This window comes from Grus americana, chromosome 3 (assembly GCF_028858705.1).
Source record: "Grus americana isolate bGruAme1 chromosome 3, bGruAme1.mat, whole genome shotgun sequence".
NCBI classification, from domain to species: Eukaryota; Metazoa; Chordata; class Aves; order Gruiformes; family Gruidae; genus Grus; species Grus americana.
Window position 1 is genome coordinate 8,332,350 of NC_072854.1, and position 15,329 is coordinate 8,347,678.

At 35.9% G+C, this 15,329-nt stretch overlaps 1 protein-coding gene across 2 annotated transcripts in view; it reads left to right on the forward strand.

The window, feature by feature from the left end:
• Nucleotides 1-15,329, forward strand: part of ATAD2B (ATPase family AAA domain containing 2B) — a 79,214-nt gene that overhangs the window by 16,271 nt on the left and 47,614 nt on the right. For both annotated transcript variants that reach the window (XM_054821319.1, XM_054821320.1), the window contains exons 3-14: nt 629-675; nt 1,687-1,840; nt 4,020-4,122; nt 4,626-4,734; nt 6,038-6,154; nt 7,600-7,675; nt 9,486-9,584; nt 10,750-10,861; nt 11,620-11,735; nt 12,511-12,685; nt 13,455-13,543; nt 14,556-14,715. In XM_054821319.1, coding sequence (XP_054677294.1) covers nt 629-675; nt 1,687-1,840; nt 4,020-4,122; nt 4,626-4,734; nt 6,038-6,154; nt 7,600-7,675; nt 9,486-9,584; nt 10,750-10,861; nt 11,620-11,735; nt 12,511-12,685; nt 13,455-13,543; nt 14,556-14,715 — 1,357 coding nt within the window. The remainder of the gene's footprint in view (nt 1-628; nt 676-1,686; nt 1,841-4,019; nt 4,123-4,625; nt 4,735-6,037; nt 6,155-7,599; nt 7,676-9,485; nt 9,585-10,749; nt 10,862-11,619; nt 11,736-12,510; nt 12,686-13,454; nt 13,544-14,555; nt 14,716-15,329) is intronic.

A 15,329-nucleotide genomic window follows, 5' to 3' on the forward strand; every position in this document is an offset into this window, starting at 1 on the left:
TATTGAAACTCGTGCACCTTCTATTTCTTTTGTTTGTAAGTGTAGACTTGTACTGTACCTATTATAAATGCTAAGAAATAATAAGAAAAAAAAATAATGTGGGAGAATTTAGATCACTGTGTCAATTGAAATTTGGCCAGGATACTGAAACTCATGTTGTTACTCACATAGAACCCACTGTGACATGTCTTTGCATCTGAGGGTTTTTGTTGTTTTCTGCCAAAATCCAAAGTTCTGGGCCTAACAGTGATCTTGAGTCGCTAAGACTTTTCCCAAAAGTTTTGTTTCTTCTAGTTTATCCAAAGTCTTTGAATGATAATTGCCTTTGAAGAGCTATATCAAGTTTCTGTTCTGAACTTAAGGGGAGAATTAATAGTAGGACATGGCATGAGGGATTAATAAAAGAGATGTTTAGATAATTGGGGGGATTCATATTACTGGTATTTGGCAGTTTTGTCCTCATTCCAGTGTTGGGCATGAAACACTCTTCAGAGGCTACGTGTCACAAAGGTTTTGGAGCCATGGTGCATCGTGTAACATTCCATGTTTAAAGTATTGCCACTGTGTGACTTCTGCTTGGCTAAGGAGTGTTAACATTATTTGTGTGTCTAATATAATTGTTCCCTAGGTTAACTTCTCAGCCTGGTGCTACACTACCAAATGGACGTAGCTTATGTAAGTGTATTACAGCAGACCTTTTTGTATCTACTTTTACCTTTAACAATTTTATGTCAGTGATTTTCAGTTACATATATTTTTTGATAACTTTACTGATTGCTCTGACCATTTTGACCAGAAAAGTTACTGTTTTGGCTCAGTTTTTTTCTGTCAACATCTTGGATGCTCTCTGTGGACATGGGGAACATTCTTAGATGAAATTCCATTTCTCTCCTCACTTCAGACCTCTCGGCCATAATCTTGATGTTTTCCTTAATTCCCAAATTTACTGTTATCAGCTAATTTTGGCCTTCCTCTCCCAGCTGGTCTCTTTACTCTTTTTGCTCATTTAAAATTTGGCCTTCTACAGTTCTTATCATTGCTGTTGCTTTAGAGAGACCTGCCTTGTCTGCAGCTTCTGCTACCTTGAACAATATTCCTATATGCTTGTACCTTGCAAACTTGTCATTTCATTGCATATCTCAGCTACAACCATTTTGTCTTTTATGTCCCTTTTTCATCAATTCTGTCTCGTTTAGTTCTCTGTTGACTCTATGTAAGTGTTACTCCATTAAACATATTTGGTATTTTTATTATTTATAGTGGTGCCTAAGGAACAATCAGGAGTGGGATCTCTTTCTGTTTGGCACTGTACAGAGTAGCTGATACAGATTTGCTTGTGAAATCAATATGTTGTACCTGACCTTTTGGTACTGTATTTGAAAGACTAAGAATTGAAACTGTGGGCCAAGTATTGACATTAAGTTAAAAATATTGAATGGATATTTGAATGCCAAATTTTCATCATAACATTATCATATAAGGAAACAAGCTTGAGTCTGAAGAAATAGCTTGTAAAACAACTTTGATAGGAATTAAAAAAATATATTTCTTTAGTGAATGTAAGGGTTCTCATACTGTGCTCCATAACTTTTGGTTTATTGTCCTTGCTAAGTATGCTCTTATTAATTCTTGTTTGTGAAAATGTTGTTTCCTGCATTTTGAAGTAGTAATACAAATTTCTCTTAGCTCTCAAAAGCCATCCCCTTCGAGGGGAAAAAAAGGGAGATGGGGACCATGCTTGCATAAACGGAGATATAGAAGTCAGAAAAAGTTGTCGGTCCAGGAAAAACAGATTTGAAACTTTGAATCAGAGTTTATTGTTTGATCAGCTAGTAAACAGGTATGTGGGGATACTTCAGTTGTATTCACAAAGCATCTTAATGAATTTTTAAAAAGTTAGAAAACCCTGTCTTCCAGTGCCATCTGTGTGTTTTACTGTGGGAATGTATTAGCGTTGAGGCAAGCTAGATTGTGGTTTGAGTTACAGGCTGGGGGCTCTGCTGTAACTGCCTATGTTATCCACACCCTAAATGCAAAGCAGCTTACCAGCCTTTCATTGAGGTGTAAGCTACTCTGTGTTTACACCTGGATAAAACTTTGTGTGTTGGGGGTTATTGCAGAGTGGCTGACATGCTGTAAATCCACACCCTAGTTTGTTTCTTAGTAACCTGTTTATGTAGTGATACCCTAAATGTGATGTAAATTGGTGATTAGCAGCAACGCTTGGAAGCTTTCTAGATTTTACTTGTATGATTTTTGATCATAAAATATCAGAAGTTTGTAGCTTTTTTTTTGTTGTTTTTTGTTTTTTACCATTTGTTAGTAAATCACATAGGGTGGGTGTCACTTTTTGGCATTTACTGTGCAGACAAAGTAGGTCAGAGAGGGGGGCATGGTCTGGTCTGAGCATAGGAATGGGAGCCAGAAATACTTATCTTGAAATATTATTTCTATGTGGCCCTGGGCAGGTCACTTAATATGTCTCAAATTTCCCACCTGTAAAGCAGGTTTTAATAGTCACACCTGTGAGAGAATGCTTGCAAAATGATTTAAAGATAAACATTTAATTGCCAAGTATGATCTTTATTGTTAAATGTATTCTGTTGAATCTTTTATTAACTTAATTTTCATTTTCAATTTACTCAGTAACTACTTGGTATCAGTTTACAAATTTATATTGAGTTACATTTATTTTTCTAGTTGCAGTTGCATCTCCCTCTCCTCATCAACAATAGGAAAAAGTCTACCATGAAGATTGTAATTTGATAAGATCATGGTACTGAAGTCTATATATGAACTTATACTGATAACAGTGTGTCCCATAATCATTGGAGGTTTTTAAGAACAGGTTAGAGAAATATGTCAGGAATGATTTAGGTATTGTGTAGTTCGTTCTTGCCTGGCAGAGCAGGTGGACTTTTCTAGGTCCCCTCCAACCTTATTTTCTTTGATAGCGAACTATAGCATGATTTTACTTAAAGTGGTTACATCATACATCACAGATATTTTAGAAGAATTGTTTAAAAGTGAGAGTGGCGCTCATAATTAAATCTTTATTTTACTGACTTGTCACCAGAACTTCCACTGATTTCTTTCTAGGCAGGATGTCACCCTTAAATTTTCTGTTAAACAGCTTGAAAGAAAGGAAGTGAAAGTTTCTGCCACCTTACAAGTATTATACAATTATAGTAGAATTCCAGTGGAAATCTACCATGATCGCCATAGAGAGCAGTATCTTGGTGTTCAGGACAGGTGGCCAAGTAATTGACTTGGCCTGGCGAATACTCTGTTGTTTTCTTCCTTAGCAATGAAGCATCTTGGTCAAGGTTGTTATTTATACACCACTATTGTTTTGACAGCTGTTTACAAATGCTGCAGTTAATGGAAATGTAGACTAATTAAATAGATGAGAAATGGTAGAGTAGTGAGTTGATGAAATTCTAGGTGTTACTGATTTAACATTAAAAAAAAAAAAATACATCCTTTATGTATTAGTGTCTTTCTGAGACCAGGGTAAGAAGCTGTAAAGCTTATGGAGTGGAGGCATTAATTGCTTTCCCAATATTATAATTATGTAGGTAAAAAGCTTTACTTTCTTATTCTGCGAACTTAATCTTATCTGACACCTAATCTAACATCTAAGCAGTTATAAATTTATATGCTACAATTTACACTGAGCAAAAATTTTTTTCAAGTGTTTTTTAAAATGTTACAGCCTAATTTGAACCCTGAATTTTAATAGCATCGGCATTTCTTTTTTTGCATACTCTTTAGTTTATGTTCTGTAGATTCATCTTTCAGTTTTCTTTATTATGATTGGTTTTCTAGTTAATTGATAGATTCAATTAGCTATCCTAAAATTCGTTTGTTTATGTAGTTGACTTGTAGACCTTGGAATAGCCATAATAGACCACAGAAATAGGTATGTTAAATTGTTGGATGCTATGTAAGAAGTTCTGCATGTCTACTATTTTAAGACTGAATTTTTTTTTTTGTGTTAACTGTTGCATTTATTTTAGTACTGCTGAAGCTGTCCTACAGGAAATGGATAATATTAACATCAGGAGAAATAGGCGGTCTGGGGAAGTAGAACGGCTACGAATGTGGACAGATACAGAATTTGTAAGTGCAGAGTGTCTTGGGTAAAAGAGGGAGCATCTTTGTTTTTGCAATCTGCATGCATTTGTAGCTCTGTCAAAAGGTTTCTGATCCTCTTCAGTGGATAACATTAAAAACCTTGATAAACTCAAATTCAGAACAAAATTCATGGATATATGCGAAATCATGTTTTCTTTATTGATTAATTGACTGCAATGCTGTGGTGATTCTACTTTGGTTTGAAGTATACTCTGGTAGTCTGTAAACAGGACCAGGGACTGACATCTGCTTTGTTACCTAAAACAGCTTGATACTGATGTTAACTGTGTATTAGATGGACTAGGTACTGAGAGACTTATTTTACTGCCTGTTAATGAGACTGCTTTTGTTGTCTACCTGTGGAGGGCTCTGTTGGAAAAAGACTTGGGGGCTAGAGATTGTGTGGAGTATTACTTACTGAACTGTGGGCTAACACTGTGAGTGACATGGGACAGTACTGATACAGGTGTATGTCAATTTTATTCCAGGAAAACATGGATATGTATTCTCGAGTGAAAAGGAGGAGGAAATCACTGAGGAGAAATAGCTATGGGATTCAGAACCACCATGAAGTGTCCACAGAAGGGGAAGAAGAAGGTATGGGTTGTAAAGAATTGTAAGGGTTTGTCTGAAATACTTATAAAACAAAGCTCTCCTCAATGTAAGATATCTATATATTGCACTACAGAGAGTAATTTGATTTTGGATCTGGATTTTGAGTTACTGAATAGACCAATTAATAAGACTGTTGCAAATAAGTACACACTGAAGGATTCCTCCCCTTTAGAAGGAGGAGAAATTTTAGGGATCTCTACAAATAGTTTTCTTTAAAGAAAAGCAAGTTTATCTGAAAGTAGCAGAACAAAGCCTGGTTTCTAAATGTTTATATACTGTGTTCCCTTACTCCTGTTTTCCGTAACAGTAGTTGTAGCTTTCCTTATGTTCCCTGTAACAATCCTCTGGTGGAAGCCAGGATGTGATGCATGTAGTCTGTAACTATGCTTTTTCTAACTGACTCGCTATTTCTCATAGCAGTTACCAGAAAGTATGTGTAATAGTCAGTTCTGCATCCTTCCTTTGGGGACAGTATTAATTAAAATCTCTGTTTTCTATCCATCCACTGAATTTTAGAAGGCTTGTAGACACAGAACTGTATTTGAAATTCTACCTTGCTTTAAAAATTTGGATGAAACTGACCAGTGGGTTCAAAAAGTATTGAAAAAGAAGAGATTATGGCTAACTTTGATGGCATGATCAACAGCATGCTTGGCTTCCTTAAGAAATCAGACTCAAACTTCAGGGTTCCATACAGGGTTCAGCGTAGTGTGTCTTAATTTTTGAACCGAAATTGCTGTAAGAGGTATGGTCTGTCCCAATTAATAAGAATGCAGTCTTAATTCTGAGGTGCAGGGATGAAAATACTGGTCCTGTTAATAGATAGACCTAGGTGTTACCTTTATACAGTGTGTTTATTTGCTTTGTGTAAAAATGATATCGTGAATCATAAAGTTGTACTTATTTTCATGCTCTGTCAAGTATTTGATTTTCTGAGGGTCCTATGGGAAAAGAGACGAAAGACATTATTCTTAATTTGAAGGATAATTATTGAAGGAAAAAGTGGATAGAAGAGATGTTTGAAGTACTTTACAACTAAAAGTAGTTTGACTGCATTTATTTGTCTTTCTGTTGCTTGTCCAGAACCTTCTGTGGGAAGGTAGAAGGAAATTTAACAATGTGCTGTAGATTTATCTTGGTCTTCAAATTTCCAGTGGTTTGCCAATTAGTGTTAATTAATAGGAGGGGTAAAATTCTCAGTGACCATTAAAATGTTAATTTTTAGGATGAAGATAGCTCTGGCATCAAGTAAAAGTGTTCTGAAAATATTTTCCCCCCCCAACAGAGTCTCAGGAAGAAGATGGAGATATAGAAGTAGAAGAAGCCGAGGGAGAAGAAAATGATCGGCCATATAACCTCAGACAGAGAAAAACTGTTGAAAGATACCAGGCCCCTCCAATAGGTGAGAAACTAGCCAGTGGTCATGCAGGTCTTCTCTGCTGACCTCCAAGAATACCATGGGTGTGGGAAGGGAAAAGTTTGATGACTATTCCTCTTCCCTGACAGAGTTCCCATGCAGCACTTTGTGACTTCCATCTTGCCTCTGTTTTTGTTCACTATGTGAATGGGACTACTGGGACACAACCTGTCAATTTATTGATGGTGGTGGTGTTGCTAGTGCATGCTGCATCATTGAACTTTGCAAGTACTGCCATGTGCTGGGCTCAGAGTTGGAGGTGAACGGAGTCTAGATCAAGAAATAGTTGGCAGAAGTTGAATTCAGAAAGCAATCTAATAAATCAGATAATTACATAAGAAAAAAATAGTTACTGTTATGCCTGCATCTCTTCTTCAGTGGTAGGCCTAATTCATAACTGTAGATAAACTGCATAGCAGCAGTTACCACATTTTGCCTAAATGAGAAATTTAGAATAGAATATTTCAGTTGGAAGGGACCTACAATGATCGAGTCCCAGCTGCTTGACCACTTCAGGGCTGACCAAAAGTTAAAGCATGTTGTTAAGGGCGTTGTCCAAATGCCGCTGAAACACTGACAGGCTTGGGGCATCCACCTCCTCTCCAGGAAGCCTGTTCCAGTGTTTGACCACCCTCTAGGTAAAGAAATGCTTCCTCATGTCCAGTCTGAACGCCCCCCCTCCTGCCCGATGCATCTTTGAACCGTTCCCATGTGTCCTGTCACTGGAACCCAGGGAGAAAGTTCAGCACCTCCCTCTCCACTTCCCCTCCTCAGGAAGCTGCAGAGAGCCCTGAGGTCACCCCTCAGCCTCCTTTTCTCCAAAGTAGACAAACGCTGTGTCCTTAGTTGCTCCTCACAGGGACATACCGTCAGGGATCCGTACAGGGTTCAGTGTAGTGTCTCTTGAGTTTTGAACCTTTTAATACTTCTGTTTAAGATAACGTACTCAGCGCATATTTGGTTTTAATTACAGCAGCGTATGCAGTGTGCTATACCTTAAGGCAACTTAGGAATTAAGACTGTGATAGAGAAATGTCGTGGTTTATTTGTTCAGAGAAATTTCAAGACATCCCATATTATCACCTATACAGAGGTTTCTGTATGGAGTTTCATGTCCTGCAAATAAACTAAAAATGCCCTGGATGAATTGCATTCTGTGCCATTATAACCATAGCTGTGATGATTTGAGGAGGCTGAGGGTGGAATTTCCATGACTGTATCAAGCCAAGTATGGCGACAGTGAAATAAATAAAGTATAAGAGGCTTGATTTCGCTTCAGTCCCCCCAGTTCTTTTCTTAATTTGAGCTTTTGGAGAAACCAGTGATAACATTGCTGGTAAAGCAACAATCTAGTACTTTTGTGCTGCATTTAGATTAGTTTATTATTCTTTTGTCATTGATGTTACAAACTTGTAACTTCTCTTACTCAGTGCCAGCTCATCAAAAAAAGAGGGAAAATACACTGTTTGATATTCACAGATCTCCTGCAAGAAGAAGCCATATCAGGTAAATGTCAGTCTTTTGTTACATAGTTGTTTGCTTTCCCTCAGTACCTTTTCTGTTAGATTTGATTTTCAAAACGTTCTTGAGTGAATTGTACAGTTCGTTCATGCATGTGGGTGGATCTTGAATTGTATCTTAGGTTCAGATCCTGATCAGCGTATAGAAATGAATTTCATAGCACTTCATAATACCAGCAGCAGCTTTGTGATAAACAAAATGGAAACAGGTGTGCTGCAAGTACCTGAGAGTTGTGCATAGCACACTGTAGCTTTTTCTGTAAGGTTGTATATTTAATGTTTAAATCCAAAGCAGCAGTTTAATAGCCCCTTTCTATTCTACAAAAATAAACAGATCAGGGTAGTGTTTTTTGTTTTCTTCCAGTTCAAATTCCATCCGAGTAATATTAACAATTTAATAAAATATTTGCCAAGCATCATTTTTGACTCTTTTGTGTCAAAGTCGTCCAGAATACACCAAGTTGTCTTGGAAATTGTTGATAGGCTTTACTTAACAAAGTAGATGAGATCAGAGATTAATACTTTTTTTTTTTTAAATAAACTTACTCAAAACTTCAGAAAGATAAATCTGTCCATGAACAGAATCCAAGCAAAGGAATGGTAGTCTCAGCTGAAACTCTTGTCGTCTTATTGCTCAATTTAATGGTATAGTGAAAATATGAAAAGTAAATAAAATATTAGCAGAATCTTATGATTCTAGAAGTTTCTTTATAATATAAATAAAACCATTTAATTTTGAAGAGCATTGGGGTGGGTTTTTTTTGCTTAAAGTGCATATGACATTTTGTTGGGTAATCTCAGGACTTGTACTTGCTGTTAAGATGTAAAGAGTCTGAAAGCTGTTATCCATTCAGTTTTAGCATGCTCATTGCTCCACTCTAATTTTATCCCTTCTTGTCAGGATACTGTCATAAAAATTCTTCCTAAATGCATGTTATTCTCTTTGGTGTGTTTTTAAATGTATCTAATTTTTGATCATTGAACAGTAAAACTGATTGACCATGTTATCCTTTGGCAAAAAACAGCTAGTCAGTGCATTATTGTGTTCATACAAATGATGCAGCTCAGTATATTCCCTAAAAACCCATGAATTTTTACTAGTAGCCAACATTTTAATGCAAAAAAGTGCCTACTTTTTTCAAACTGATATCAAACCAAACACCTTTTTGTAAAGATGATGTAATGTGCATTCTCTAATATTTCTGAAATACCGTCATACTAAAGTAAGACATGATTTAAGCAGACTTTGAATAGTAATTTTACTTAAATTCAGATCAGAAGTTAAACTACAGTACAGGTATTTTGTGAAACTGTTCTGCTGTTCGGAATTAATGACATCATAGAAAGAGACCACATGCCTTAGGAAGTATGGAATTTTTTCAAAGAGTAGTTAAAGGGAAGCATCATACTGAGTGAGGAGATCTTGATATTTCTGTTGTTAGAGATGGCTAAAGTGGTTGGAAGCTTTCTGAAGTACAGTTGCTGATGAACTTCAACAGCTCATTGATTAAATACTCAGTCACACTTACTGAGGTAACATGGACTGGACCACGTATCTTATAAGGATCTACTGTTTTAGTAATGTTCATGTTGAAATCAGATATCCCTGTGACAGTAGAAGATGATGTTCCCCTTCCAAGATTATTTTGATACTTAATAAGACTAAATTTTGCATGTATCTGAAGCCTGAACAGTACTGTACTTGCTGTTTCAATTTTGTTTTTATAAAAGAATCAAACCATGCCATTCTACTGCAAAAAGGACTGAGTTTTATCTTTATTTTGCCACTCCAATAGGAGAAAGAAGCATGCCATTCACAGCAGTGATACAACCTCTTCAGATGAAGAACGTTTTGAAAGAAGAAAATCTAAAAGCATGGCCAGAGCAAGAAATAGGTATCAAAACATCCTTGGTTTTTAGGAGGGTTTGATTTTTTTTATTAATCAGCAGAAAACAAGCAGAACTATAATGTTCTATCAGTTCTGCAGACTTTTTTGATTCTGCTTGTGACTACCTGCAGACACATTGTAGGATGATTGCTGGTTATATATTAACATAGATTTTGAAGTCTTATGAGTAGATAATTAACAATAGTGATAAAAAGATGGAAAGATAAGAATATCTGTTTGATTCAGTTGGGTTATAAGACAACTTCTGTTGGTTAAAATGGATTTTTATTCTTGGTGTTACTTGGTCCCAGTTAGTTCAGTTGTACTCCCAATACTAGCTCTTATTCTTCTCTCTTCCTGTTGTGTAACAATATGTGCATTCTACATATATTTTTGACCTTACATTTATTCACCAGTTATCTAAAAGTGGAAGATCTATAAGTTATATAAGTAAACTCAGTGCCACTGAGACGTTAGTTGGAAAACTGAACAGAAAAAAAAGGTGTTTCCTCATCCTTTTTCTCTCTCTTCCTGTCTGCCACACCATTCCTTTTTCCATCCTGAGGAATTCCAGCAGCGTACAACTACCAAAAGTGTAGTTAGAAGTGTAACATCTGTCTTACTGGTACCTTTCTTCCTCCCTTTATCTGTATATTTGACCTGTATCTGTATATAAGCCCCTGTGTAGGGGCTTAAAGCTTCTTTGTATACACTAAGATCAGGTGGATGCGAGTTATGGCTGATCTACGAGAAATATTTTTATTTCCTTTCTTTGGACTCTAATGAGCTATATTTTTAAAATTTGTTTTCCTTGTACTGTTAATCCTTTTCTTACCATAGTGAACTTAACGCAGTTCATCACTGCCAGTGGACAGCATCCTGTTGTTTTGGTCAACGTTGTTGTTTCTTGTTTAATCAAAATAGCCTGTTGAGCCTATTTCTCCAGATTGAAATATCTGTATGGAAGCATAAAACTCTCTTTATATTTAAGGAACTTCCAGATGTATAGAATAATTACCACAATAAAAAGGTTAGTTTTGATTACCTTATCAATCCAGGAAGGTTGTCTCTTTAGGTAGTAGAAGGCATTTAGTCTCTTGGTTCTTCCCATTCCAGCAAAATGATCAAAACAGAACAATATTTATTTGATGGGTTTTTTGTTGTTGGACAGGTGCCTGCCTTTAAACTTTAGAGCAGAAGACTTAGCTAGTGGAATCCTGCGAGAACGTGTGAAAGTTGGCTCAAGTTTGGCTGATGTTGACCCTATGATTGTTGATAAATCGGTAGGTTTTGCTAAACTTTTTATTTTCCTTCCCCCAAGTATGCATCAGCAGAATTCACTACAGCCTCTCATTAGAGTTGAAGTAAATTCATAAAAAACTCACTGATCTTTTTTTTTTTATTTTTTCCAAAGCTGTTGTCTGTTTATTCCTTTGGGCTACAAAGCACCTGCTTTTAACCTGCAGGTGATGAACAGGCTGCATACGTGTTGTAAAGAAGCCAAACTATCAATTACCCAACTATATTTCTTTTGTTTAGAGTCAGTTGGTGATTACTTGTAATAGTAGAAATGGGGATATGCCAAGCAGTGCAGAAAACAGAAGTACTGACCACCCGGGTTGGTGCTAGCTGTGTGCGTCCTGTGCCTATTCAGAAACAATGATGCACTTTAGCTTATGGTGTGTGTTGTGCAGAAGCTGCTGAAATATTACTAGGTCTGAAGTGTTGTCTAGAAGTACTTTGACTATATTCACGTTATGCTGTGCCTGAGCTTAAAAATGCTCTTGAACTTAGACTGGATCTCTGTAGGTGTCCAGTTGTCCCTGGCACAGTTAACTTGCAAACCAGATAAACCTCCTGTGGGCAACTGTGAGTTGACTCTTGCAACTTTTTTTTTACATTTTGAAAATTCAGGGAACTCCTGTTGATCAATGCAAAGTTGTTTGTAACTTGTTTTCAATTGTGTTATTTTTTAAGTAAAGGTACTTTTGTAGAAAGCTGTTAAAATGCATGCTTTATATGCTTTTTTTTTCCCCCTAAGGTGCGTTTTGATAGTATAGGAGGATTGAGCCATCATATCCTTGCACTTAAGGAAATGGTAGTGTTTCCTCTTCTCTATCCAGAAATATTTGAAAAGTTCAAAATTCAGCCACCAAGGTAGGTGTATTTACTTTTATTGTTGTAGTTTTATTTTATTAAGTTCTGAAGAATGCTTCACTTGAAAACACATAGGAGATTGATTCTTTCCCTGAAGTGTTTGCAGTTCAAATAGACTTACATGTTTGCTACCCCACTTGTCTATCAGAATGTAGTAAGCAGGATGAAAAGTTAGAAAAATCTAGTTTATTTTTCGTGTGGTAGAAAGGTAAACTTCGTGATTTGGTCAAAGAAAGAATTCTCAAGTGTTCTGTTAAGTAGCACCTTGCCTTTTTCTCCATTATGTTATCAAATATTTTAGTAAATCAAGCTAAATGCTGATGTTTCTTCTAAAGAAGTAATCTCAATAATTTTATATTATGTTTTTAATATTTATTAATCAGGCATCTTGGTGTGTGATTTAAATAATCTAAGTAAATTGAAAATTTTGGGATATTTTTGTCATTTAGAGGAAGTATGTCTCTCCAAAGAAGTAACGAAAACTGGCTCAAGTATTACCTGAGATTTAATATTTGATGGGGTATTTAACTAGTGTAAAACAATCCTTTGGGAATTTAATATGCCTTTGATTAATGTTCTCTACAAAGCAAAGATTTACTGATTTAAAAGCATAAAACAAACAGATTTTATAAAGTCATGTTGAATACATTAAATAATAATACTAGAACTTAAGTCTTTCTTCTCCAGGCTCCCTGTCTTCATTATAAAATTTGACTTGGAGTTTTTCAGGAGACATAAAATAAGTTTGTGACTGTGTTGATCCATTTATCTTCAGGGGCTGTTTATTCTATGGTCCTCCTGGAACAGGTAAAACCTTGGTAGCTAGAGCTCTAGCTAATGAATGCAGTCAAGGAGACAAAAAGGTGGCTTTCTTTATGAGGAAAGGAGCAGACTGTCTCAGTAAGTGGGTTGGTGAATCTGAACGTCAGCTTCGACTCCTTTTTGATCAGGTTAGAAGCAATATGTATTTTTCATATAATTTCTCTGTTTGTTGTTTTTTGTGTTCTAGGCAGCCAAAAGTATTTAAAATTGAAACTAAATACCTGTACGTTTCCATAGATAGGCAGGATTTGTCCAAATTCTATATTTAGATGAAGAAATAGAGGAATGCTGAGAACAGTTTTTCTTGCTCTGAAAACTGAGAGGAAGAAGTCTCTCAACTTGTCCATTAATGAAGCACACAAAGTGGTTTGAGAAAAAAATTATAAAAATATTTAAATCAGTGAATTTGAATTTGACTGGCATGTTCAAAATAAATGCTATGTAGAGGAGGATGCAGGATTGCATCTGCTGTGTGTATTTTTTAGTGTCCTTATTTGACTCGGAAAATGATGGACAGAAGAGCGTTTCACATAAAGCAGTGAAAAGTATTTGCTCAAACAAAATCTCTTTTCAGACACAGATGTCTAAACAAACAGATTGTGAGCAGATAAGATACTGTTTTCTGTAACCGACTATAAGGTGTCTCAGTTTCTCTTGAATCAAGACACAGTAAAACTGATGCACTGGTGCCATCTTGCTTATTCAAAGGAGAATGCAGTCTTTCTTGCTTTGAAACAGTACTGTAGTTGAAAGTTCAGTTTTATATTCAGTCTGTACACTTTTTAACAAAGGTGTCTCAATGTATGTGTTTAGCGTAATAAAAACAAACAGTTTTCTATGTTGATGGATAAATTATGAATTAATAGTGAGTTAATTTTTTTTTTTTTTGCATACCAGGCATACTTGATGAGACCCTCTATAATCTTTTTTGATGAAATCGATGGCTTGGCTCCAGTTCGTTCTAGTAGGCAAGATCAGATTCACAGGTAATATTTCTCATATGCTGCCATTATCTTGGTATATGCTACATTATCTTAATAAATTCTTAAGTGTAATTTTACTCAGTTCTCAAAAAAAGATTTTTACTTTTCCTTAAGCCCACTTACACTAGAAAGGACAGATTGTTGAGGTTTTTTTGGTGTTGAAAGTCATCTTCTCAGTTCTTCAGACAGACTGTAATTTGCTGGGAATCGAGTTGTAGTAGAGATTAGCCTTCAGCTATGTTATTAACTTCAAGATTTCCACACCTTTCCCTTTGGGTGCTGGTTTTGTACTGTAAACAGATTGGCTGTTACTAGCCCAATAGAATAAACAGTTGAAAAAAATTTTATTCTAAAATGAATTGTAATGTTCTATGAATGAACCGGACACCCCTGCTCTTTTGATTCTGGATAGAGTGATGTGCAAATTTGAGTTACTTTTGTGTCAATTTTTTTAAAACATTTTTTACCACAGTTTACTGCTGACTGAAATTTTTCCTGGCTGCCTTCTATCTCTAGTTTGCTGTGCTTTTTATGGCAATGCACTTGTGTCTTTCATTCTATAGGTGGTGGCATTTGTGTGTATATCTCCCTCCACTCAACTGAGAGGGACAGGAGGGAAATTTTGGGGCCAGCACACTAGGAGGTTATGGGAACATGTGGCTTTGTCTTGGTGCACCTTTCTTCTGCCTGGTTCTACAGTTGCTGTAAGCAGGATGATGCATACACTGTTAATGCAGGAGAACTTTTCAGAGCTGCAATAAATGGCTTCCTGAGCTCGTATTTCCCAAAACTTTTAAAGGAGGATGTTTGATGTAATCCTTACTGGAGTCATAATACTAAGTATAATACAGATCATACCAAAAGGTTCCTTCTTGCTTTGAGACTTGAAACAGTTATGCAACTGTTGGGTTTTTTTTAACTTAACTTTTTCCCTTTGAAATTACAAATGTTGCAGTTGAAAAAGTAAAAATTCTTGCAGTGTTCCCTACATTCTTTTTTGAAAACTCTCGTTTAGCTCTATAGTGTCTACTCTTCTTGCCCTCATGGATGGACTGGATAATAGAGGTGAAATAGTTGTAATTGGTGCTACAAACAGACTGGATTCTATAGACCCTGCGCTCAGGAGACCTGGTCGCTTTGACAGGGAATTTCTTTTCAACTTGCCTGATCAAAAGGTAAAACTTACAGAGCAGATTATTAATAAACATTTCTAATATATTAAACATTTGAACACCTGACAACTAAGCTTATGAAAGAAAAGTATGCATTCTTACTTGGAAGAATGTTTAATTTTAGGAAGGCATTCTTAGAAAAACACAATGTATGCCTAAAGTTGTATTGAACTTCAGATCTTCAGAATATAGTTAAAACTAGACAGAGGGGTAAATTGTTCACATTAAACTGAATTGCTGATCTAAAAACTGTGGGTTTTCCTGGATTTATATAATGAGCCTTCACTATTGGGATTTTGGAAGTTATGGTAAGAGAAAGTAGCTTTATTATCATGTAGACTGCTAAGCACATAAAAATTGCACATGCAAAGTCAGATGTTGTTATATTGGCAACAGGAACATTTCAGTTCCTTGTTCTAGACTTCTATAAATTCAGCCATAATATTTCATGAATTTATACTTAAATTTACTTTGCATATTAACAGGTGCATTTGGATTCTATAGAATTTTTAAATGAAATAGTTTTGGAATTCATGTTTATGAACTATGCTACTCAGCAATAAATTAATTGGTGAGGCATTTGACAGTAGAAGCTGTTAATCATAGGTGCAGCAATT